Source organism: Mirounga angustirostris, unplaced genomic scaffold (assembly GCF_029215605.1).
Source record: "Mirounga angustirostris isolate CCGP_5_RB_7025 unplaced genomic scaffold, mMirAng1.0.hap1 SCAF_9, whole genome shotgun sequence".
Taxonomy (NCBI): Eukaryota; Metazoa; Chordata; class Mammalia; order Carnivora; family Phocidae; genus Mirounga; species Mirounga angustirostris.
The window spans coordinates 5,776,141-5,800,495 of NW_026991717.1; the positions used below are offsets into that span (position 1 = coordinate 5,776,141).

The window sequence follows — 24,355 nt, forward strand, 5'->3', positions numbered from 1 at the left end:
TTCTTAGAACAAACGCACAATCTAAAGAGAAATGGGACTTTATCAAAGTTAACCCTCTGTTGTTCAGAAACACTGTTAAAAGAAGGAAAAGAGAAGCCACAGACTGGGAGAAGATTTTTGCAAAACCTAGGATAACAGGACTTGACTGGGGCGATGGTCTCACAGGTGTACATATACATCAAAATTTATCCCAGTATACACGTCCAACGTGTATTTTCTAATCAAAGGCTGTTAAAAAACCAAAGGGCCAGGCAACCTCACCCTATAAAAGCTAATCCCGTTAAGGGCAGACAACAATGTAGCCATAAATTTCCTAATATGACTTCAGCCCCTTTATATATCAGGAGTTGGATTTTTCCTCAAAATAAAAAATATTTTTAATTTAGAAATAAGTGCATAAAAGAATATAAAAATCACACTCCTGACTAAAAATCTCTTGTATGTTTTTAGTCTTTTCTATTTTCCACAGACCAAACTGACCAAAAAGTGATTTGGGGGAAGAAAGAAAAACCACCACCATGTATCTTTTTGAAACGTCAGTATACGCATTAATTTATTTTCAAGAATATATATTTTTAAAAACAGGACATGTATGCGTCTAAGCAGCATGGCTGACACAGACCAAACCCATGCCGCGAGCTTTCGAGAACCATTGAACGTGCTGACGGGCAGGCAGAGTGAGAATAAATAGGGCTTCGGGGAGAGCAGTAGTGATCGGCAGGGTAGGTGAGGAACTCCCCAGTACTGACATGTGCAAAGTTCCAGATCTCCGGGACAGAAATGGCCCAACCCGTCCTGACCACCCCCCACCGTGGCTGCCAACTGCAGGGGGCAGACGAACTCCGGCCCAGTGGGCACGGGGCTGGGGGCCTCGACCCAGAGAAGACTACAGAAACAGCGTTCAGGTGAGCGTGTGTGTTCGGACACACATACCCCACAAAGGGCATTGCACTATATAACCAAAACAAAGGAGCTCCCAGCCTCCCTGTCACCTCTTTGGCAGTAGGTCAGGCCGTCTCAACTTCTGACACACAGACACCCTCATCAGGAGGAAGGCTATCCTGTGTGGTGGAGACAGATCTTTAGGTGAGAGCAAAGCTATCACAGCTATAGCATTAATGGAACATCCCTAAGCAAAAAAGATGTTAATTACTAATTCTAAGGGTACAGGCCAATCTCACTTCATGTCCCATGCCCCCAGGATGGGCACAATCATTTTCCTACACAATGGTGAGATACAAGCCTTTGCTCGTGCTTCGGCAAGTAGAATTATGGGGCAGAGAAATCAGGTTCCATCTGCTAAAATTTGCACTTACCACTATGAACTAAGTTTTAATGTATTTCTTGGGTCAAAACAAAATCAAGTTTTTGAAGACCCACTAAACCTCTGATGGATCTTCATCTGTAACTCTCATTCACGTCTGTCGTTAGGCCCGTGGCAGTGGAACCAGATTTTCAAGCACACCTAAACTCAAGAAAAATCACCCCTGTCTAATCAGATCTAGTCTAAGCACAGGAAGCCACAGCAGCTGACTGATCAGGGCTTCTCAGGACTGGATGTTGGTCGAATTGAGGATTCGAGAAGTAGCGTCAGATTTGGAAGCCTTTGAAAGTTCTCGCTGTTGAAAAATAAACACGGTCAGCGGCACTACGGACCCACTCCCACGCGCCCCACCCTCGTGTGCACGGGCGTGTGTTTCTCCGAGCCCCAGGTCCCTCTCCAGCACGGGTCGTGTTAGGAACATCAGATGAGAGACTCTGAGCACCATTCTATTAGTCACAGATGAAGCATGTGCACATGGTGACCCTGGACCCCTTTCCTTAGCCAGTACGTTCTGTTAAAACCTCACAGAAGAGAAATCCCTTACACTTCACAAAGTACTCTCTGGAGTTATCAAGCTGGGCAGGCAACAACCTTTGGTCTTTTGAGCCCTTTATAAAGCAGGGGGCCAGACCATCTATCTACCAATCCCTGGGGCTGAGGGCCTTGTAACCTGCTGGTGATTTGATCTCATGCTGGAGCACATGGAATAGAAGAAGATAAAGCACGAATGACCACTGAGTAAGAGAGAGGTTAGTCGAGGTTAGTCCGCTGGCTTTGGTACTGCCTGGTGGAGTCTACCAGCCATAGCAACCCAAACCAGATAGACCCTCCCTCCCTCGGCCTTGCCATAAAGATAAGCAGATACATTTAAGCCCCAAGGGGATGACAAGGGGCTTGGCTTAAGCAAGCAAGAGAAAGCGGGACCCTCTGTCCAGCAGTCAGCTAGCCAGAGTGACACACTTCTGTAAATAAAGCCCTACCAGTCGTGTAATTTGAAAAAAGTGCCATAGTATGAAGCTAGTTTCCGAGCTCCAGCCTCGGGCACCTGCCCCATTCTCCGTCACTGCAGCAAGGTAGTCGGCAGCATGGGGGAGGAGCAGCCCCCCCCCCTCAACAGGAAGACACAGAGGAGAGAGCACACATTGTTAAGTAAAGGGCACTGCAGTTAAGTGTTAGTCAAGATGGAGTAGGTTACTAGGAACTGAAGAGTGTCTGGGAAAAAAACCACTTTTTCAGAGCCGCGTGGATGCCTGAGCAGCTCAGAGGCAAGGACACAAGCAGTGGGGAGCTCACAGGAGACAGAAAGTTGGCAGTTCATCCCCAGGCGGTTAGTAAGGCATATACTCCAGGAAATAATCAGCACACAGGCCAAGAACCTCATGATAGCACACAGCTGGGGCTCCCCTCCCCACGTGATGGGGCCTCTATTCTTTCCAGCACACTGGAGGCCTCTGATGTCACAACTGGGGAGGGTGAAGGTCTTCTGGTGTGAAATACATCACAAAAAAAACTTTGCCTGACTTTAGGTAGGGCTGAGAATCCAATTCAAGTCTGAACAGGTGTTAATCAGCAGGTTAGGCTGTTGGGACTTAAATCAGAAAGTATTTTTGATTTCTGCGTTAGGAATTCCTGCTTCCTTTGTAAAAAAAGGTTCTAGGATAGTACAGCTGAGATTGGTTAGTGTAGCTCCGTGCCCAGATGGGAATTAAGCCAGCAGATGTGACAGAGGAGTTTGGAAAACGGACATGGGACATGCAGGGATTGCCATACAGACCTGAAGCCCAACAGTGGAGCTGTCAGAGAGGGACGGATCCTTCTAAGAACAAAGAATTAAGACAATTACCAAGAACTCCACCAAGAGAGCACCAGGGCAGTGATCAGAAGTCCCCTCCTGCAGCCAGGGAATGGTATTTCTTAAGCAGAAGGATCCAGGTTAAATGTCGAGTTGCTACTGCCAACTTCCTTCTTATAGATCCCCTTAAACCACCCGACCCCATGCCACGGTCAAGGCAGGAAAGGGATTCTCAGCCTCCAAAGAACTGTCCTAATCGTCTGGGTGCCCTGGGGAAGAAACCCGCTCTGCCCCAACTGTGTGCTCCCCAGAGACTGGTAGATATTAGAAAAGGTGAATTACCGCAAACTCAGAATAGGTGCTGGCAACAGAATTAATGCTGAAGTTGCGCTGGAGGGGGGCCGAGGCGGGGTACCCACCGCTCAGGATGCTGCCATTGAGCTCCAGGTTCTCCTTGTTGGCTCCATGCCTCCCAGCACGGGGTGTTTTTTTCCCCGAACAAGTGGAAGTGATGACTGGCTGCAAAGAAAAGAGAGAAATCCGTGCATCATGCTCATAATGACCACACACACCCGCACACGCACGCACGCACGTCTGCGCGAGCAAGTGGCCAAAGGCTAATAATGTCTTTATATTATTCATGTCTCTACTTGTGGTTTTAAAAAATATATGAATTCTTAATGGTTTGCAGAGTACCTCTCTTGAGCCCAGTCTGTAAAATACTTGGAAGACACATTTAGCCCATATTCCCTACCTCTCCTTACGTGAGGGTACCCGACTGTCTCGTGGACCAGAGTCATCGGACCTCACTCAGCAGCAGCTGAAGACCAGGCTTTGAACTGAGCCCACAGAATTACATCCCAGTGACTCCCATGATACTACTGGGGTTCAGAATGACTTTTTTTTTTTTTGACAGATAAGCTAGCTTACTCTCAGCATCTCAATGAAAATTGAATCCGGGGATCTTAGAAACTGGAACAAGCAGGTGGGGCCCCTAAATAGGCTGGAGCTGTGCTGGTGACGTCCTTGTACGCAGAACATACCAACCTTGCTGCCAGAAGGTGGAAGTCGAGACACAGGCGAACGGTAGACTGTCCCCCCGAAGGCCGGCCGAATGCTGCTGTTGGCCGTAGCATTGGACATGGTGGTAGTGTTCAGCTAAGGAGACCAGAAGGACAGAACATACTTAGCATGCTCAGCAGCCCATCCCTACACTAGAGAGAAAGGAATATAGGAAACTGTCTAAGAAAGATGGGTTTCCATGGTTAAGAGCTTTGAGGAAACCTGTGATAAGTGTTCAAAGCCGATTTCTATCTGGATTGAACTATAAAATGGTACAGCCAGGAACCGGCTAGAGCATCCGGGGCGGGAGGGAGGGAGCCAGGAGTTCTTCGCTAGGTGAACTAACTCAGGAGTATTGGATGTGGCAGTGAATAAATCAGACGAAAATCCCAGCTCTAAGGGGGCTTGCATTTTAATGAAATTTGGGAAGACTGGAATGCAAATGGGGGAAGACCAGAGACTAGTTTGTAGGAAAACCAAATAGAAGCCATGTTTCGAAGACGTGTATTACAGGTATTTCACCAGTTTGTAAGACGTGAGTCTGAAATAGCTAGCAGCTTGGTTCTTGAAAGATCTCTGAACCGTGTGCAGCTGCTTGGGCGAGTGGGTCAGGACCCCATCATGAGACAGGTGGAAGGGAAAAACCCAGTCACGATATTTTCTCTAGTGACGAATGAGATGTGGCGGTCCGGGGAGAGTGAAGCCTACCAGATGAGTGATGTCAGTCAAAAGACAACATGGCACAGAATATCAGTATTCCGCCCAGGCCTCAGAGATGTGGCATATCAGTATGTGAAAAAGGGGTCCCGAATTTATGTAGAAGGGAAAGTAGACTATGGTGAATACACAGATAAAAATAACGTGAGGCGGCAAGCAACAACAATCATAGCTGATAACATTATATTTCTGAGTGACCAGACCAAAGAGAAGGCGTAGAATGGACGATTCTCCTTTGGCCATTGTTTGGTACAATCTCATTTCCAAATCATGTATAGTCTTTATAGTTCCTAAGGACAAGAATTAAAATATTCTTTTACATAAAATGAGTGATAAGAAAAAAAAAATGGTACAGCCATTTTGTTTCTAAATCTATCAAATTAGGTATTTACACAAGAGAAATGGAAGCAGATATCCATACAAAGACCAATGTACAAATATAGCCGCTTTTTGTGTAATAGCCCAAACACCACAAACAAGCCAAATGTCCATCCACAGGCACATAAGCAAATTGTGGTCGAGTCATGCAATGGACTACTGGTCCCCATTAAAAAGGAGTGACCTATTACATATGCAACCACATAGAGGAATCTCACAAATATTATGCTACATGAAAGAAGCCAGACCATAAAGGAATACATACTGTATAATTGCACGTATATAAAATGTTAGAAAATGCAACTAGTCAGTGGTGACAGCAAGTCTGTGGCTGCTGTGGGGGAGCAAAGGGAACACAAACTGCAGGAGGAAACTTTGCGTGCCATGGATGTGTTCACAGGCTTGGCTGTGGTGATGGTTTCGCGGTGTATACATGTGTCAAAACTTATGAAAGCAAACACTTCATGTGCCAATTTTACTCAATAAAACTAAACTTTAAAAAAATAAACTCTAGGTAGGGGCACCTGGGTGGCTCAGTCGCTTGAGTGTCTGACTTGATTACGGCTCAAGTTGTGATCTCAGGGTTATGGGATCGAGCCCTGGGCTGGGCTCTGTGCTGGGAATGGAGCCTGCCTACTTGAGATTCTCTCCCTCTCCCGCTGCCCCTCTCCCCCCCTCCCTTGAGCATGGGCACGCACACTCTTTAAGATAATAAATCTTTAGGGAGCTAGTTTAATAAATGACAGCATGTCAGGATAGAATGTACAGCTAATAATAACGAGCATGTATTTGAAGAATGTTTGATGCTATGAAAAAAAATCACAACCAATACCAAGTAGGGAAAAGGCAGGAATCCAAATTATATGTAATCTGTTTTGTTTTTAAAAATACATTATTTAAAAGCTTTTTTAAAATCAGGAAAAACAAATATTCTCAGTGGTCCTCTTGGAGTTTATCGGTGATTTTTTTTTTTTCTTTAAGTAACCTCTACCCCCAGCATGGGACTTGAACTCCTGGTCCCTGGATCAAGAGTCGCATATTCTACTGACTGAGCCAGCCGGGCGCCCCTGCAAAGGTAATTCTTTAACTATCTATGTGTTAGAAAATATGAGCTGAGGAAAGAGAAGGGAAATAATGCTCTACTTCTTCATTTATCAAAGAAAAGGTTAAAATTCTCCCCAATTTCCTGCTCCAGAGATTGAGGAGTACTGAATATTCCATTTACTAAACATGAAAGTCTTTCACAGAATACCACGGTCACTTGTTGGAATTCCAGGATGAACCTCTGAAGGTCTTCATCATTACAGATTGTTGGCAGTATGGTCTCCCCTGAGTTTAACCCGAGACCTCAACAACAGGCACACATCCGAGCTGACCGCTCCATGACTGTCATTATCGAGTTGCTGCTGGGGATAAGTATAGTTTTCCATTCATACTTTTAGAGGAACCCAAACCAGAAGGCCCCCAAAACCCTTTCCCATCTGTAGGGCAGGAGACAAGAGGTGGCCAAGAGCCCTAGCCTCAACAGCCCCTCGTAAAGAGTGGTTCACAGGGGCGCCTGGGGGGCTCAGTCGTTAAGCGTCTGCCTTCAGCTCAGGTCATGATCCCAGGGTCCTAGGATCAAGCCCCGCATCGGGCTCCCTGTTCAGCGGGAAGCCTGCTTCTCCCTCTCCTAATCCCCTCTGCTTGTGTTCCAGCTCTTGCTAACTCACTCTCTCTCTCTAATAAATAAATAAAATCTTAAAAAAAAAAAAAAAAAAAAAAAGAGTGGTTCACAAAGCCTCATGTTCACCTTGCGCACTTTGCCCGGTGTGTTGGGTGCCAGTCCTCGCCGCTTGTTGGGGGTTCGGGGAGCACTGCCATAGAGCATCTCTGTCTCTGTCTGCTTCTTGTTCTTGAGTTGCTGTGTGGAAGTCAGAAGCAACAGCGATAAATCTCAGGAAGGGAATAGGCCTGAGATGGGACAGAAGCAGGGCCAGAAATCGAGTGCCCAGTCCCTGTACCCAGGGCTACCTCTTCAGCCACCCCTCATCCCCCGCAGAGACCCTGGGCTGCTCACATTCCCCCTATCCCTTTGTCCCCCACTATGCTCGCTCACTCTTTCTTGCTTGGCTCGCTCCTTCTCCAGTCGATGCATCTCCCATTGCTCCATCACGTACTCCATGAACTTCTGCCCATTCACCACAAATGCCTTCGAATGCTCCTGTTCCCACATTTCAATCCGTGCCTTCAACTCCTCTTCCAACTGGGATCATAGACAAGGACATGCTAATTACTTCAAATCTTTGGTATGAAGCTCGAATGAAATGATTCTCCCAAAGGAGGACCCCACCCCAGAGAACCATGAGCTCAACATCAAGTTGCTGGACCCATGTGGGTACAGGTCAGAGTGACCAGAAAGTAAAGCCTAGTAATGGTTTATTCATAACACACATGAAGGTGGGAAAAGGCAGGAACCCAGAGTCTAACTAGGGTTTTGGTGCCTAAAGCTGGAGGTAGCACTGGGGAAGACGAACAACATGAAATAGGCAGTGTGGGTTACGAGCACCACTCTCTGGGTTCTGATCTGGAATCTACCTCTCACTGGCTATGAAAAGGTGGGCAAGTTACTGAAGTTCTCAGGGCATTTCCTCATCTATAAAAATGGAAATGATACCACCCTCATAAAGATGTTGTGGTAACTAAATGAATTAATAAATGGAAAGCACTTTGCAACAGTATCTGGCACTTAATAAAGGGTAACAATTACTACTACTATTAAAAGGGACAACAGGGGGCGCCTGGGTGGCTCAGTCAGTGGGGCGTCTGCCCTCCGCTTGGGTCATGATCTCCCCGTCCTGTGAGTGGGCCCTGTGTCGGGCTCCCTGCTCCGCGGGGAGTCTGCTTCTCCCTCCCTCCACCCCACCACCCTGCACTCTCGTACTTTCTCAAAAGCTTGCCTTATGCTATAGGCTGAATTGCATCCTCCCCAAAGTCATGTTTAAGTGCTAACTCTCCCAGTACCTCAGAATGTGGCTTTATTTGGACAGGCAGGTAATGAAGTTGAAGTCATTTGGGGGAAAAAAAAAATGAGGTCATTCAGGTGAGTCCTAATCCAACGTGACCGGTGGCTTTGTTAAAAGAAAATTTGGATATAGATACAGAAGGAAGGCCATGTGAAGATACAGGGAGACAGCAAGTCATCCACAAGTCAAAGAGAGAGGCCTCAGAAGAAACCAGCCCTACTGATAGTCTGATCTCAGACTTCTAGCCTCTAGAATTGTGAAAAACAATCTCTGTTGTTGAAGGCCCCCAAGTCTGTGGCACTTTGCTATGGCAGCCCTAGAAAGCTAAGAAACCCTGATACTCAGGTGCTTACACCAGGAAGGCTCGGTATATACTTACCATCCTTGCCTAAGCTTTGGAAAAGAAGACAGTTCTGGGGCAAGACAATTCAAAGCAAAGGCTATACAAAAAAGTAAGGTACTTTGTAGCCAAGCGCCAAAAACTCTTAGTAGCGATCTTACCTTGGGGAGTGTTTTTTGAAGCTTGGCTCGTTGCTTTTCTTCTTTTAGAAGATTTCCTCCACGGTTTGTAAATCGACTTGGATCTGAAGCTTTTCTCTGTAAAAAATACCTTTTAACTAGAGTAGGCCCTGAGATGATCAGACTAGTAACTACTGCTAAGATTCCTTGCTCTCATAAACTGATACATACTAAGGAGACTCAGAGAGTTTCGCATTCCCATCCACTGTCAGCAGCGAGAAATGGTGGTGTTCTAAGACAGGAGAGTGGGGTGTGAGCACCACAGGCACATGCAAGATCATTCACTGGTGTGTAAAAAAAAAACTACGGTTTTCTTTTTAATCTAAAAGCAACAGAGGGGGCGCCTGGATGGCTCAGTGGGTTAAGCATCTGCCTTCAGCTCAGGTCATGATCACAGGGTCCTGGGATTGAGCCCCGCTTGAGACTCCTGGCTCAGCAGGGAGTCTGCTTCTCCCTCTGCCTCTCCCCCTGGCTCTCTCCCTCTCTCAAATAAATAAATAAAATCTTAAAAAAAATAAAAGATAGGCTTTAATATGTAATACACAATGTCACTGGCTCCCTTCCTTGGTTCAGATGTCAAAGATGACTTGTCATCTATAGGGAATATATGTGGAGGGACAAGGGAGAGGTCTACACTCGGGAGGGCTTGGTGGTGGCACCCCTACTTGCCCACTCACTTCTAGCATATTGACAATGCAGCTTAAATGTGCCCAGTTAGGTGGTTTATAACCCAGTGTTTATGAAATTAACACTCACAAAATAGGCAAGTAAACATGTAAAGTGTTAGGCTTCCTCCTCTTTTCTGTTATTTGTTACTGTATCATGTATACAGTATACCAGAACAGTAATTTAAGCATGTAATTTGTGCATATAAGTTAGATTTATACACTCAAAAATTGGAGATCATCAGAAAACTTTAGAAACAATCTTGACAATTTGGAGGCAAAGCTTGTAAAGAAATTGTTCCCCCTTCCAGACCACTTGATTGCTAACTGCCCATAAACACTAACTACAGGGGATGGTAATGCTTTTATTTTTCCTTAAATACTGGCATGTCCACAAGACTTACTTATCTGGCTCTTTACTGACATTTACTACCCTTCCTTCTTGCTTTCAACCACAAGTTAAGGAGTAACAGTAGGACATCTGTTCTTAAACAGCTGTGAGATCTCACATAGGTCTCTCCATCTGAGTCCTCGTTTCCCTCCTATAACCTTGAAGGAGTTGAACTCAGATTCTCTAACGGTCCCTTTCAAGCTCTGAGAAGGAGTCTCCGTGTGCCCTGCATGTCTCGTCTGGCTCAACCAAGTCCTCCCAGCCCTGAGCTCAGAAAAGCTCTGAGGAAAGCTATGAGTGCCAAGTCTGTCAGAAGAAGAGGAATTCAGACTATACAAATGTGCCCTAATACCCAGGCAACTTTCTAAGAAGACAGAAGTTGGAATGGTAGCAAATAATAACTGCCTGGCCCCACATCCGCCCTCTCCTTCCTTTGTCCGGAGAACCTGAATTTATCTGTGGCAAAAGCTCCCCCAGCCTCACCAGCAGCTGGTGTGGTGTGCAAGCAGAGGGGCTGGGAAGAGCCCTCAGAGGGGCTGGAGGGGCAGGGCATGAAGCGCAACAGGGGGAGCTCTCCAGCTACCCTGAACCTGGGGATAATGTCCACCCCTTAGTGGTGGGGGAGCCCCGGGCTGGAGAAGCCTGGGACACCACTGACTGTCGAACAGCTGGACCTGCCCTGTATGCTGTACCTCTGGACTTCTTTATGCAAGAATTCTACCTTATTGAAGGCATTAATTTAGTTCTGTGCTCCCACCTATGAGCTTTGCAAACACAGATGGGTTAGCAGTAACTCAGAAACTTAGTGATGAAGACAGGGTGTTAGAAACCTGGTAAAGAGAAAGGAGAGTGGATTCTGACTCTATGCAGGGCAGGCCTTAAGCCTTGATTGTACTCTAGGGAAACAGAAGCTAGGGCGGTACCTCAAACTCCAAGAAAAGTCTCCAGCTTTCTTCCCACTTCTGGACACCTTCAAAGAGTTCTTTGTGAACCTCATAGTAGTTTCTTAACCGCACAATCTCAGCATCATGGAGCTGGAGCAGATTTTCCGTGTAGTCCTCTGCAAGATACAGGCCCAGAAGTTTTAAAAAATTCCTCTAGTGTTTAGCATCCCAATTTACTAATCCCTCATCCTCATCCTCCCAAGATGGAAATCCGTTTTTCTTCCTTATAGTAAAAATGACACATGATTAAGTATATATTGTGGATGATAAAGCCAGCTCTGTCACATGATCAGTCTGGGGAGAGTAGGGAGTAAGGGGCTAGGGTGTAGGTTACAATGATGAAGATTTTCAAAAGTTCTGTGTCACTTCTTGCCTTGTTCTAGGTTTCCTTCACAGTCTTCCTTTCCATCCTGCTCACAGAAAATGTCTAAAAACTTAGTACAATCTCAGGGACGCCTGGGTGGCTCAGTCGTTAAACGTCTGCCTTTGGCTCAGGTCATGATCCCAGGGTCCTGGGATTGAGCCCCGCATCGGGCTCCCTGCTCAGCGGGAAGCCTGCTTCTCCTTCTCCCACTCCCCCTGCTTGTGTTCCCTCTCTCGCTGTGTCTCTCTGTCAAATAAATAAAATCTTAAAAAAAAATAAAAATAAAAACTTAGTACAATCTCATCTTTATACTCTGTTCAGGTCAGACTCGAATTCTGTTGAGCTCTTGGGGATGGATTCCATGGGCTCAAACACGGGCTCTGCTGTTGACCTGCTGTGTGCCTCTTAGTGCATTTGCTGAACATTTATGTGCCTTCATGTCCTCATCTCTTGAGGTGAGGATTAAGTGAGATAATAGTGTTACGGGTCTAACACTGCACCTGGCATGGAGTAAGCACCCGACAGACTTGAGCCTCACAACTACAGGCTACAGTGATTTACTATTTCAAGAATCAAGAGGCCCTTTATTTCCTAGTGGCATTTGCTAATGTTAATTATGCAGGAATGGCAATTTATGCTACATGGCTTGAAAAGGCAGCTGTATCTGTTTGGTAGAGGAAATACGTGCTGGTCAATGTCTGCCCTCAGGAAGACCTCCGCTTGTGTACGAACCAGCATAGTAGGGGGCAAAAGCCTGTCTCTGCTCCTGGCTGTAGAAACACTGGTCCCAATACTGAGCCAGCTCCACTCGAATTGCCTCAATCACTTTCTTCATGTTTTGCATCTTCAGTTCTTCCAACCGATCCACTTCCAATTGCAGCTGTAACAAAGAGACTTGGTAAAGGTGCTTGCCATACGTTTACTCTCACATAGGAATACAAAAGTTCAAAAGCCCCCCACCCCGCCCCCGGCGTTTAAATAAAATTATAACACAAAGCCACAGAGGTAAATCAACACTTTTTTTTCTTAAGAGAGAGAGTGTGCATGCCCGCGCACAGAATGGCAGAGAGGGAAAGAATCCCAAGCAGGCTCCAAGCTGGGTGTGGGGCTTGATCCCACGACCCTGAGATCATGACCTGAGCCAAACTCAACAGCTGGACACCCAACCCACTGAACCACCCAGGTGCCCCAGTCAACACTTTTTATAACGCTGATATCATGGGAGCCAGAAACCTAAGAAATGTCCACAAAGGACAGAAGATGAGCAGGCTACAGCCACCCTTATCTAATGCTTGCCTTAAAAACAGGTTCGTGGGATGCCTGGGTGGCTCAGTTGGTTAAGTGTTTGCCTTTGGCTCAGGTCATGATCCCTGGGTCCTGGGATAGAGCCCTGCATCAGGCTCCTTGCTCAGTGGGGAGTCTGCTTCTCTCCCTCCACCACCCACCCCACTCGTGTTCTTGCACATTCTGCGCACACACTCTCTCTCAAATAAATAAATCTTTAAAACAAAAAACAGGCTCGCCTGAGGCAGACACTGTTGAAGACAATACACTTGACACTCGTAGAGACTGCGGACCCAGTGCCCATTGGATTTCTTACCGCTTTCCTGACCTTGGCCTTTGACCCAGTCATAACCGTGGCCACAGCTTCTCTCTCTTCCGCAGGTATCTGCAACCTGTCCCAGAGCTCTCGGATCTGAGCTCGCAGACCCTCACACACTGCTTCATTTTGTGATTTTCGCATTTCCAGCTGTAGCAAGGAGAGCCAATGGTTATGGCAAAGACAGCAGCACAAAGAAGGCCAGCCCTGTGGCTTCCCGCAAAGAAATGTCTGGACCCACAGAGAGGAGAAGCACTTTTACTAGATTGTGAAGAAGTGTGTTTTCATGACTTCTGAACACAAACTGTATGGCTGCCATTATGGTAGAATCTCAAGCCCCAAGAATTAGGATTCAGATTATTAAAAAAAATTAAATACTAAGTTAATTCACATGACTAACAGTATTTCATCCAAGATTTCAATTTCATTCTTAGAGCCACAAATACATTTTTTGTTAAAAAGAAGACAAAAAAACCCCCGAGGTTATATAATATTTACTATCTTTATCCTCCCTCATTCTTTTAACTTACACTGGCTTATTTAAGACAGAAGGACAAAACTGTCCGTTTTTTCAAATCTCTGGACACTATGGAGATCCCAGGCCATAATGTGAGTAGTCATTACCTGCCGAAGCAACTTTTGTAGTGTTGCAATATTCTCCAGAGATAAACAAAAGGCGTCTTCATCTTCACACACCACATCTCTTTCAAAGCTTGTGTCTGGGGTGTGATCTAATTCCTCCATACACAGGATGATCTGTCTCTTTATGTTGACAAACTCCTCACGTCTAGATGCCTATAAAATAAAATGATTACAAGTGCCTACCTACAGGAAAGTCAAAACTGACTTTTAGGAAGTATGACTGCAAGCGCTTACCTTTGTTTCCCTCATTGTGGCCACGTGCTGTCTAAATTGGCTCAGCTCTTCTAAGCTGGGAACTGAGGTGCTGTCGATGTCATAGTGGGGCATGCAAAGAATTTCACACAGCTCTTGATCTTGTTCTTGAAGTAGTTTCAGTTCCTGTTTTCGTTCCTTTTTCTGTTTTCGCATCAGTTCTACCTGAGTGCGCAAATCCTTTTCTAGCTGCAAGATGGTCGTCTCTCCTTCTTCCTGCAGGAGACAATGTACTATTGTGAGAAGGTTCCAAGTGGATCTCTTCAAATGAAGAGAAGGACAATGGAAGAGGGCTAGAATGACAGGCCTTTTTTTGTTGTTGTTTTTAAGATTTTATTTGAGAGAGCAAGAGAGCGAGCGAGCCCAGGTGAAGGGCAGAGGGAGAAGCAGACTCCCCGCTGAGCAGGCAGCCTGACATGGGACTCAATCCCAGGACTCTGGGATCATCACCTGAGCCAAAGGCAGACGCTTAACTGACTGAGCCACCCAGGCGCCCCTTGGATGACAGACTTTTAAGGTAAACTTACAAATAAGTCAACTCATGGCCAAAAAAATATGGCACAGAGTTCCCTAAGAAAGGTCTCGAATAAGGAAAGGTACCAGGACACTTTTGCAAGAGGTGAAAAGTGGTTGGAAAGCTTGCTTTGAGTTAGCTATAGCATAGTATATTTAGTTCAAAACATGATGCTCATCCTAATAATCCTAAGAATATCACCTAACCAATAAAAATCAATAGTCCTTGCTCTACTCCAACTGATTAACAAGAGGAAAAAAAGTGGCAGTTATAGGACTTAAAAATTTACACAATTTTATTCAACGTTCATGAATAAAAGACTGTCATATAATTTAAGGGAGATATATCACTGTATATCTAACTTCTCACCTAATTTCACATTGAAAGTTAAAAGACTAAAGAAACTATTTGTCTAAAATCAATGATATAAAAAGAAGGGCCATATGCACCCCCAATGTTCATAGCAGCAATGTCCGCAATAGCCAAACTGTGGAAAGAGCTGAGATGCCCTTCAACAGATGAACGGATAAAGAAGATGTGGTCCATATAGACAATGGAATATTACTCAGCCATCAGAAAGGATGAATACCGGGGCGCCTGGGTGGCTCAGTTGGTTAAGCAACTGCCTTCGGCTCAGGTCATGATCCTGGAGTCCCGGGATCGAGTCCCGCATCGGGCTCCCTGCTTAGCAGGGAGTCTGCTTCTCCCTCTGACCCTCCCCACTCTCATGTGCTCTCTCTCATTCTCTCTCTCTCAAATAAATAAATCTTTAAGAAAAAAAAAAAAAAAGAAAGGATGAATATCCAACTTTTACATCAACATGGATGGGACTGGAGGAGATTATGCTAAGTGAAATAAGTCAAGCAGAGAAAGTCAATTATCATACGGTTTCACTTGTTTGTGGAACATAAGGAATAGCATGGAGGACATTAGAAGAAGGAAGGGAAAAATGGGCGGGGGGAATTGGAGGGAGAGATGAACCATGAGAGACTATGGACCTGAGAAACAAACAGGGTTTTAGAGGGGAAGGGGGTGGGGGGATTGGTTAGCCCGGTGATGGGTATTAAGGAGAGCACGTACTACATGGAGCACTGGGTGTTACACGAAAACAATGGATCGTGGATCACCACATCAAAAGCTAATGATGCACTGTACGGTGACTAACATAATAAAATTAAAAAAAATAAAATAAAATAAAATAAAATCAATGATATATATGCCATTTCTGTAGATTCCAGGAAATTCCACTAATGTCATGATCTATCTGATTGCTCTTGGCTGCCAGGTATGGCTCAGTTGGTTGAGCATCTGCCTTTGGCTCAGATCATGATCCCAGGGCCCTGGGATCGAGTCCTAAATCAGGCTCCCCGCTCAGCGGGGAGTCTGCTTCTTCTCCCTCTCCCTCTGTCCCCCCTCCCCCACTTGTGCTTTCTCTCTCAAATAAATAAAGAAAATCTTTTGAAAGGAAGGAAGGAAAAGGAAAAGGAAAAGGAAGAAACTCCCTCCCAGGCTGACTCAATCTAGATACCCAGGTAGTTCTTGCTGTAACAGAGAGAGGGACCCAAGAATCTTACAGCCATCCTGTGCTAGCCCTACATTCACAGCTATTGAATTACCTTCCCAAGCTTCACGTTGGTTTTCATTTTTATGATCCCAACACTATTTTTACTGGTCCTCCCCAGGGACATATTTTGGACCCTCTATCTTATCTGTTATTCCTTTCATCCTTGCTGGTGTCTTCATTCAAGCCCTGCCTTGTGCTGGACCACCAAACGGCAACCTCTCAGCCTGGTACACAGATAATCCTGCATGCTCTGAATTTGACTATGCTCTCCAGACACTCCAGCTCTTGAGACATTTCTCCTCAAGTAGCCATTCTGGCTGGTTCAGTGGTATACAACTACTGGGTATGAAAAAACCCCCAAAGGCAGGTCTTTTGGTAACTTTCCCTTGTATCACCAGTCACTTTTGCTTTCTAGATAGTGCCTTTCATTTTCTTTCGGAGAAAGAATAGCACAGTACCATCTATACCTAGCTTTTCCTTAGAGTTAAAAAAAAAAAAAAAAAAAGTTATATGCCCCACAAAATGATGGCAAGAGGAAGCTGTTTTTGATCAGAGGATTGTAACACTTATTAGCTGTTCCACCTCTCAACAGGGCAACTCTTTACCTAAGTGAAAGTTGCTGGAACTAATTAACTAGGTGGCAAATTCTGCCCGCTTTTTATGGCCAAGATTCTACAAGGAAATCTTCCATCTGCAGCCCCAAGTCAGAGTTCCTTCCTAAATCTCAGACCAAGCAGGAGCCCCCAAGGCCCGACCACGTACCTGAAATGGCTCGACGTGTAATTCGCTGCACAGGGTATTCAGCTCTTTCTGACAGATGGAAATGCTTTTGATGAGCCTTTCTTTCAGGCTTTCCTCTTCAGCAATCATCATATCCAGGAGGTCCTACAAGAGAGAAAACAGTCCCATAAAAGTTTGGGGCCAATGGGAGAAAAACTCCAAACCAACAACACCAAAACCTTCTTAATTACAAATTCTTAAGAAAGGACTTAAATAGAAACAAAACCAGGAAGAGCCTGTGACACCCCAGTGTCACTTCCCTGACCATCTCCAATGGGACACCAGTATCCGTATGGCTGTCCCATTGCAAACAGACCAGTACGACTCACTCACCTTGATATGTTTCTTTACAACCTCAGTTCTTTGTAACCGCTGGTCCTCTGGAATCCCAATTAATTCCCAGATTTCTCGAAGGTGATTCAGAGCTTTCTGGAGACATACTATCGACTCCTCTGCCAGCACCTCACTGAAAAGCAAAAGAGAAGCCAGGAACATGAGCCACTGCCCCCAGACTAAAAGCAGTATTAACAGAAAATAGACTCCTTTCTCAGTGGCCTCAGGCTAAAACAAATTGAAAACAAGCATTCAGCTTTAACTGCTCTTTTCAAAAACACCACAACACTGGCAAAGCAAAATTCGGTATCATCTTACACTGTGGAAATTCAATCTTCTTCTTCTTCTTTTTTTTAAGTAGGCTCCACACCCAGCGTGGAACCCAACGAGGGGCTTGAACCCATGACCCCAAGATCAACACCTGAGCTGAGATCAAGAGTCGGATGCTCAACCAACTGAGCCGCCCAGGTGCCCTGGAAAGTCAATCCTCTCAATAATACTCAGAATCAGGACTTTCATCAACAATTCTACCTATGGCAGTACAATACAGAATTATAAAAGAAAAACAGACAGGGGCGCCTGGCTGGCTTAGTCAAGCAAAACATAGGACTCTTGACCTCAGGATTGTGAGTTCGAGCCCCACCCTGGGTGTAGAGATTACTTAAAAAGGAAAGATAAGCCACACAAAATAAACTCCCACCTAACACAAGACCTTGCTTGGTGAGAAGCTCCTATAGAACAGCTGGCAACTCATTATAATTTTGTTGTTCTTAAGTTACAACTACTGACTTACAGAATGGCTAAAATTACAAACGACAAACATCAAGTGTTGGTGAGGATACAGAAAACCCAGGACTTTCATATACTACCTGTCCGGAGTGGAAACTGGTACAACCACTTTGAAACCTGCTGGCAGCATCTACTGAAGCCAAACCTCGCAGTTCCACTTTTACATGCGGGTGGGGTGCGTGCAACAGAACTGAACCTGCACGTGGTAAAGACACGCACAGGAGGGTCAGGGCAGCACTACTCATAATAGCATAAGAATAGAAACAACCCAGATGTCCACCAACAGAATAAACAGTACACTCCTACCATGGAATAATACAGCAATGCAAAAAGACTACATACTATAGGATTTCATTTTATGAAATTCTAGGAAAAAAAACTACAGTGAAAGAAAGCCTGGGATCAGAGCAGAAGATCAACTACAGAAAGGCACAGGGAAACTTTTTTTTACGGTGATGGAATGGTCCTAGATCTTGATGGTGATTACCTAACTGTATGCAGTGACCAAAATTCAAATTATACATGTAAAATGAGTTAATTTTACTGTATGTAAATTATACCTCAAATCTAAAAAAAAAAAAAAGGAGGTAAGAGGCCCTTTAGGTGGCTCAGACGCTTGATTTCAGCTAGGGTCATGATCTCAGGGTTGTGAGATCAAGCCCTGCCTCAGGCACCTGGCTCACCATGGAGTCCGCTTGAGATTCTCTCTCCTTCTGCCCCTCCCCCCCACTCATGCATGCACTCTCTCTCTCAAATAAATAAATAAAATCTTAAAAAAAAGGAGGGGGATAAAACAAAACTAATGTGGAAAAAACAAAAAAAATGTTGGGGAAGAAAAGGAAAAACAGTTTAAGTGAAACAAGCGAGACAAGCAAGCATATATCATTATGTGATTCCATTTATATAAAATTCAAACACAGGCAAAACCAAGGTATGCTTTCAGCAGTCAGAACAGTGGTCACCATTGTCCTGGGAGGTGGTGACTGGGCAGGGATACAAGGGGCACTGGTTACGTAGGTGTGTGCTGACTTTGTGAAAATTGAGTTGGGACTTGGGTTTATGCACATTTCAGTATGTTAGTCTTCAGTTACAAAAAGTTTATTTCAAAAAATTGTTTATCTGATACAAATTTAACTGGGCACCTTGTATTTTATCTTAAAAAAACAAAGTTTAACTTTAAAAATGATAACCATTAGTCTGCTTCACATAACATTCAAAAATAGAGAAATTTTCTCTCCTTTCTTAGATACAAATGGCTAACAAAGACACTGCTCTGGCACCAGGGAAGGTGGATGTGCTTTGCCACCAGGCAGCAGTGAGGCCTAGAACAAGTCACTTAAGCTCTTCTTGTGCTATCCACAAGCGAGGGGGCTCAAGGCTCTCATTGGCCCCCTTTGTGCCTCCAAGTATTCAGTGGTTCTATGAGTCACCAGCCTAGATCTCCAAGAATATTTTCACATCTAAGACATTTCTCTAGCCAAGAAATCCCAATTTAAAGGTTGCCTATCCGGGGCGCCTGGGTGGCTCAGTTGTTAAGCGTCTGCCTTCGGCTCAGGTCATGATCCCAGGGTCCTGGGATCGAGCCCCGCATCGGGCTCCCTGCTCGGCGGGAAGCCTGCTTCTCCCTCTCCTGCTCCCCCCCCCTGCTTGTGTTCCCTCTCTCGCTAAGTCTGTTAAATAAATAAAATCTTTTTAAAAAAAACACTACAAGATCTCGTCTGTGGTCAATATTCAATCTGAATGCAAAAGCCCGGCGTTGAGCCAGACCAGACCAGCCTGGGGCGTGCCCTGAGGGGCACTACTTTAGGGAGTGCTCCACAGTCTCTTCCAGTCTGGCCCACCCCACCCTAGCCAACAGGCACAGCTAGGGCAGCTAGGTTCTCCTGAAAACAAAATCCAATCAGGCCTCCACTGAACTACTATTTCCCATTGCCCTCAGGAAACAGTTCAACCACTTTCAAAGGGAAGGATTTCTAAAACCCCTCTTCAGGTTTGTCTCTTAATCTCTCTCACCAGCTCACTCCTTAAGACTCCAGCCAACTGACCTTCTGAGCATTTCCTGGACATGCCCCTCACTCAGCCATGTGTAGCTCTCAGTTGTTGACACGGTCATGCTTCTGTACATTACCTTCCACCTGCCATTACCTTCTTTGGACAGCTGTGGATTCCTCACAGTCACTTCTCTGCCCCCCGCCCCATCCACCCTGTAGACCATAGACTCAAGGGCAAGGACTACCAGATCTTATCCATCTTCATTTTACCAGACCCTAGTGCACAGCAATTGTTCAATAAATGTAAAATGAGTGGCCTTGAGTTCCTGCCAAAGGCTCATTATGCCTCTAACTTCCAGCTACCTTCAGTTCATAAGCTCTCACATATTGACAGATTTAAAAGCAGTGCTGCCTAGCTCTGTAACACATTCAGAGGGTAAAGTGATCACTTTTCTGAAGCATAAAAATCTAGCACATGGGAAAAGAATCTGAACGGATATTTCTCCAAAGGAGATATATAATGGCCAATAAGCATGTGAAAACACATTGAACATCACTAGTGAAATGCAACAACAGCCACTAGTGAAATGCAAATCAAAACCACAGAGAGATACCACTTCACAGGCACCAAGATGGCTATAATAAAAAAGTTAAAAAAGAAAACAAAACAGTAGTAAGTGTTGACAAGGATGTGGAGAAATCGAAAGCCCTCATACACTGCTGGTGGGATGTAAAAATGGTGCAGCCTCCTTGAAAAACAGTCTAGCAGTTCCTCAGTTGAACACAGAGTTACCATATAACCCAGATATTCCATTCCTTAGGTATTTACCCAAGAGAAATGAAAACACGTCCACACAAAACTCATATACAAATGTTTATAGCAGCATATTTATAATAGCCAAAAAGTAGAGACAACCCAAAATGGCCATCCACTAATGAAGAGGTAAATGTGATATAGCTATCCAATGGAATGTTATCTAGCAATAAACCTGGAAAACATTACACCAAGGGAAAGAAGCCAGTCACAAATGACAATGTATCATAGGATTCCATTTATATGAAATATCCAGAATAGGCAAATGTATAAGAAACAGAAGTAGATTAGTAGTTCTGTAGGGCTGGGGTGTGGGGAGGGAGGAAGGTGGGAAAAGGGACTGACCTCTAATGGGTATGGGCTTTTTGAAGGGATGATGAAAATGTTCTAAAACTGACTGTGGTGATAATTGCACAACTCTGTGAATATACTAAAACCCATCAAACTCTATGCTACATGAAAGGTAAGAAATCATTCATTTGAGATCTTTTCCAGTCCAATGATTTAGTTTCAAGAGACTGGGAAAATTGGACCTTTTTACAACCGTTTGTGTCCTTGGGAAGTATTTTTCTAAGTATCCTCAGCTTTTTGGTGATGTGTTAGAAGAATAAAAATCTCAAATTTGTACTTTTAGGGAAATTACCCGAATCTATTTACAGGCAGTATGTAATTGCACCAAGAGAATTATTATGCACAGCGAATGCACTGAGGCATCTTACGATCATACAACTTTTTGAAACATCGAGTTATTCATTCAAAAATACTACTTGAATGTTTATTACATACAAGGTGCATTCTAAGTGTTGGGGATTCAGCACTGAACAAAATTCCATCCCTGCCCTTTTGGAGTTTACATTCTAATAGTAAAAGAAAAGTGATCAATAAGCAAATCTTACATTAAATGGTGGAAAGTCCTCCCTGAGGTGACCTTTGAGCAAAGACCTAAAGGAGGTAAGGAATCAAGCCATGGGACATGTTGGGGAAGAGAGATCTAGGTAGAGGGAACAGCAAATGCCAACGTCTGAGGTAGGATAGAGCCTGGTAGGTTCAAGAAAGAGCAAAGACTTTGGTATGACTGGAGTAGAGTACAATAGGACTCCAGAGGCCTTTGTAAAAAGGCAGAGAGGCTTTTACTCTAAAATATGAAATCATTGGAGGATTTTGGCTCCTGTGGTGACAATAAGCTTCAGGAGGCCAAGGCAGATGCAGGGAGACCAGTTAAAAGGCCAGGAGAACACAGCAAGAGATAACGAGAGTGACCTGGACCAGGGCCGTGACAGCAGAGCTGGGGGAGGAGTGAGACTGTGGCTGTCTTTTCCAAGTTAAGGCTAATCTTAGGAATGAAAGAAAGAGGTGTCAGGGTGATATAAGAATTAGTATGGGGCGCCTGGGTGGCTCAGTCGGTTAAGCGTCTGCCTTCGGCTCAGGTCATGATCCCAGGGTCCTGGGATCGAGTCCCGCATGGGGCTCCCTGCTCAGCGGGGAGCCTGCTTCTCCCTCTCCTCCCCACTTGTGCTCTCTATCTCACTATCTCTGTCTCTCTCAAATAAATGAAATCTAAAAAAAAAAAAAAATTAAAAAAAAAAAAAAGAATTAGTATGAATGCTGTGAAGGGTGGAACATTTTTTAATTCTTTGAAAACAGTACTGGAGTGAGAAGGGTCTCTAACTAGAAAATTTGTAATTCCAAACACCCATTTTGCAACAGACCCAGTAAGATTTGTTCAAGTAATGGAATCCAAGAGATGGTTAACTTTTACGTTATAACAACAGTGTGCATACTGCTTTTAGTTAGTGGCCCATTTATCAGCTGGAGGCTAGCTGTCCATTTGCTGTACAGACATTTGTTTTGGTTTTAACTGGCTCTGACAGCTACAAATCTCATGTCATTTAATTCTGTAAAAGCAATTTGGCTAAATTAGTAAACATAGCTAACTTTTTCAATTAAGTCACAAACCAAAAAAACACTGCAGATTATGTGCCATATTTTAAAAAAATAACAGCTTTATTGTATTTTTAAAACCCTGGCTGTTTTTTCCAATGGTACCATAGTTTGTACTCAATTCCCATTCTCTGGAAGGCAAGCACTTGAAAAAGAAGGACGGGAATTAGTACTTATGGAAGAACTTTCTACAGCCATAGAGCAATCAATCTGACCAATAACTACAAACTAATAATGAATCATCACAGTGCCTCACCCACCCCTTTCAGAAAGTAGGGTTAACGTTTTTATCACAAGACATTCTAACACAAGAGCCCTACGCCCTGGTATTATCCTTATTTTATTTATTTTTTTATTTTAAAAGGTTTTATTTATTTGACAGAGAGATAGCAAGAGCAGGAACACAAGCAGGGGGAGCGGGAGAGGGAGAAGCAGGCTTCCCGCTGAGCAGGGAGCCCGATGTGGGACTCGATCCCAGGACCCTGGGACCATGACCTGAGCCGAAGGCAGACGCTTAACAACTGAGCCACCCAGGCGCCCCTATCCTTATTTTAGAACAAAACTGACATCGCTGCCCTTTTGGAGTGGACCTTCTGAGAGCAAAAGAAAGGTGATAAATAAGCAAACCTTCCACTAAATGGCAGTATGTGCTATGGAGGGAACATCGAGGGGACGAGGGGGCTGAGAGACAACTGACATTCGGTGGGGCGAGTCTGGCCCCTACTTCAAGCCGGCCGCCCCTTCCCCAGCACGGCCGGGGGAGTCGTGGAAACCACCGGAGAGGAACTCCTTACTGGAGCTCCTGAACTTGCAGGGAAAGCCGGCTATCTGTCCGAGTCAGGCAGAACGTTAGCACTGCAGCCCGACCCCGCGGAGGACCCGGATAAGCGCAACAGTTGACCGCCTTATTTAAACGGAAGCGAGAAGCCGGACCACAACAGACGCAGGACTTAGAACAGGCCGCAGGTGCCAAGAGGCAGCACCTGAGAGGCGGGCGGGGCTCGCGGACACCGCGGCGCGTCGGGGCCTCGGGAGCCCGCGGCCGCCGGGGCCGGTGCGCGGCAGGCCTTGCCTCCGCCGCACCGGGCGCTCGGCCCGGGCGCCAGCTCGGCGCTCCCCAAACCTGCCGGCGGCGCCCGGGCCTCACTCGGCGCGGGCTGACGTACCACCCGCGCCCCGGGCCGCCTCGGGGGCCCCGCACCCGGGACGGGGGTCGCTCCCTCCCGCGTCCCCTCGACTCTCCCGCGGCCCGCACCTTCTCCTCATGGCGGACGCTCCAAGCAGCCGGCCGTCGAGGCCCCAGACCTCCTCCACGCGGGGCTGGGCGCAGCAACCTCCCACAAGCACCGGCTGTCTTGCTTCAAGCCGCGGCTCCGGGAGCCGTTAGGTCGCCGCGGAATTTCAAACCGAGCCCGAAGGCGGAGCAACCCCGCGATTGGCGCCCTGACCCGTCGCTCCTCGCCAAGCCCCGCCCCCTGGCGGCGAGCCGCGAGCGCGCACTGGGTCCCGGCGCGCCGGGGTGACGGGTGAGGGCTCGCGCGCTGAGCGTGGGAAACGCTCGCTCTCGGACTGGCGGTGGGGTCGCTGTCTGCGCCGGCGCCGGGTCTCGCCGGAGCCTGGAGGGCCGCGTCGCCCCGCCCCGCGTCGCCCCGCCCCGCGTCGCCCCGCCCCGCGCCAGCTGCGGCGTGCGGGCCACACCCCGTCCCGGCACTGTTTGGATTCGAAGCCCTGGCCGCCGCCGGGAGGCCGCCGGGAAGGGGCGAGAACCGCAGCCAGCGGGCTGGGCGGGAGCGGGCTCAGCAGGAAAGCCTGACGCTGTAACTCGTTTCCCCCGCGCAGGCAGATGGCGAGCCTGGAGCTGATCTCTGGTGGCAGCCTTCCCCACGTGCGGGAAGTCGTGCCCTCGGGGGCAAGGGAAGGAAGGCTGCGTCCCTGCTCACGGGCCCGGCACCTTTCTAGACAGCGATCCCATTT

General features: G+C 46.1%; 2 protein-coding genes across 6 annotated transcripts; one reads left to right on the plus strand and one right to left on the minus strand.

Annotated features, from left to right (window-relative positions):
* Positions 1-523: 523 nt before the first annotated feature.
* Positions 524-23,900, minus strand: PRC1 (protein regulator of cytokinesis 1). 5 transcript variants are annotated; one of them, XM_064569875.1, is made up of 15 exons: positions 23,637-23,900; positions 16,847-16,979; positions 16,496-16,618; positions 13,638-13,871; positions 13,386-13,556; positions 12,762-12,911; positions 11,894-12,041; positions 10,777-10,913; positions 8,780-8,875; positions 7,372-7,518; positions 7,066-7,176; positions 4,164-4,274; positions 3,459-3,635; positions 3,099-3,137; positions 524-1,619 (listed from the first exon to the last, which is right to left on the minus strand). In XM_064569875.1, the coding sequence occupies exons 1-15, from the start codon at positions 23,645-23,647 to the stop codon at positions 1,548-1,550; spliced, it is 1,860 nt and encodes a 619-aa protein (XP_064425945.1). In that variant the 5' UTR covers positions 23,648-23,900; the 3' UTR covers positions 524-1,547. The 5 variants fall into 5 exon arrangements, with proteins under 5 accessions (XP_064425945.1, XP_045755337.1, XP_045755340.1 ...); XM_045899381.3 differs by having other exon boundaries at positions 3,099-3,140; positions 23,637-23,898; XM_045899384.3 differs by having other exon boundaries at positions 3,099-3,140; positions 3,536-3,635; positions 23,637-23,893.
* LOC123860872 (single-stranded DNA-binding protein, mitochondrial-like) lies at positions 4,547-5,226 on the plus strand. Its single transcript, XM_045899386.3, has one exon. The coding sequence runs from the start codon at positions 4,668-4,670 to the stop codon at positions 5,112-5,114; it is 447 nt and encodes a 148-aa protein (XP_045755342.2). The 5' UTR covers positions 4,547-4,667; the 3' UTR covers positions 5,115-5,226.
* Positions 23,901-24,355: the final 455 nt, after the last annotated feature.

Coding starts and splice junctions, on each gene's coding strand:
- LOC123860872 (XM_045899386.3), top strand. CDS start 4,668: ATGTTTCGAAGACGTGTATTACAGGTATTTCACCAGTTTGTAAGACGT.
- PRC1 (XM_045899381.3), bottom strand. Junction 12,912..13,385: donor TACAAAAGTTGCTTCGGCAG/GTAATGACTACT, acceptor TCCTTGCTACAG/CTGGAAATGCGAAAATCACA. Junction 10,914..11,893: donor TTTTGCCCCCTACTATGCTG/GTTCGTACACAA, acceptor TGTATCTTGCAG/AGGACTACACGGAAAATCTG.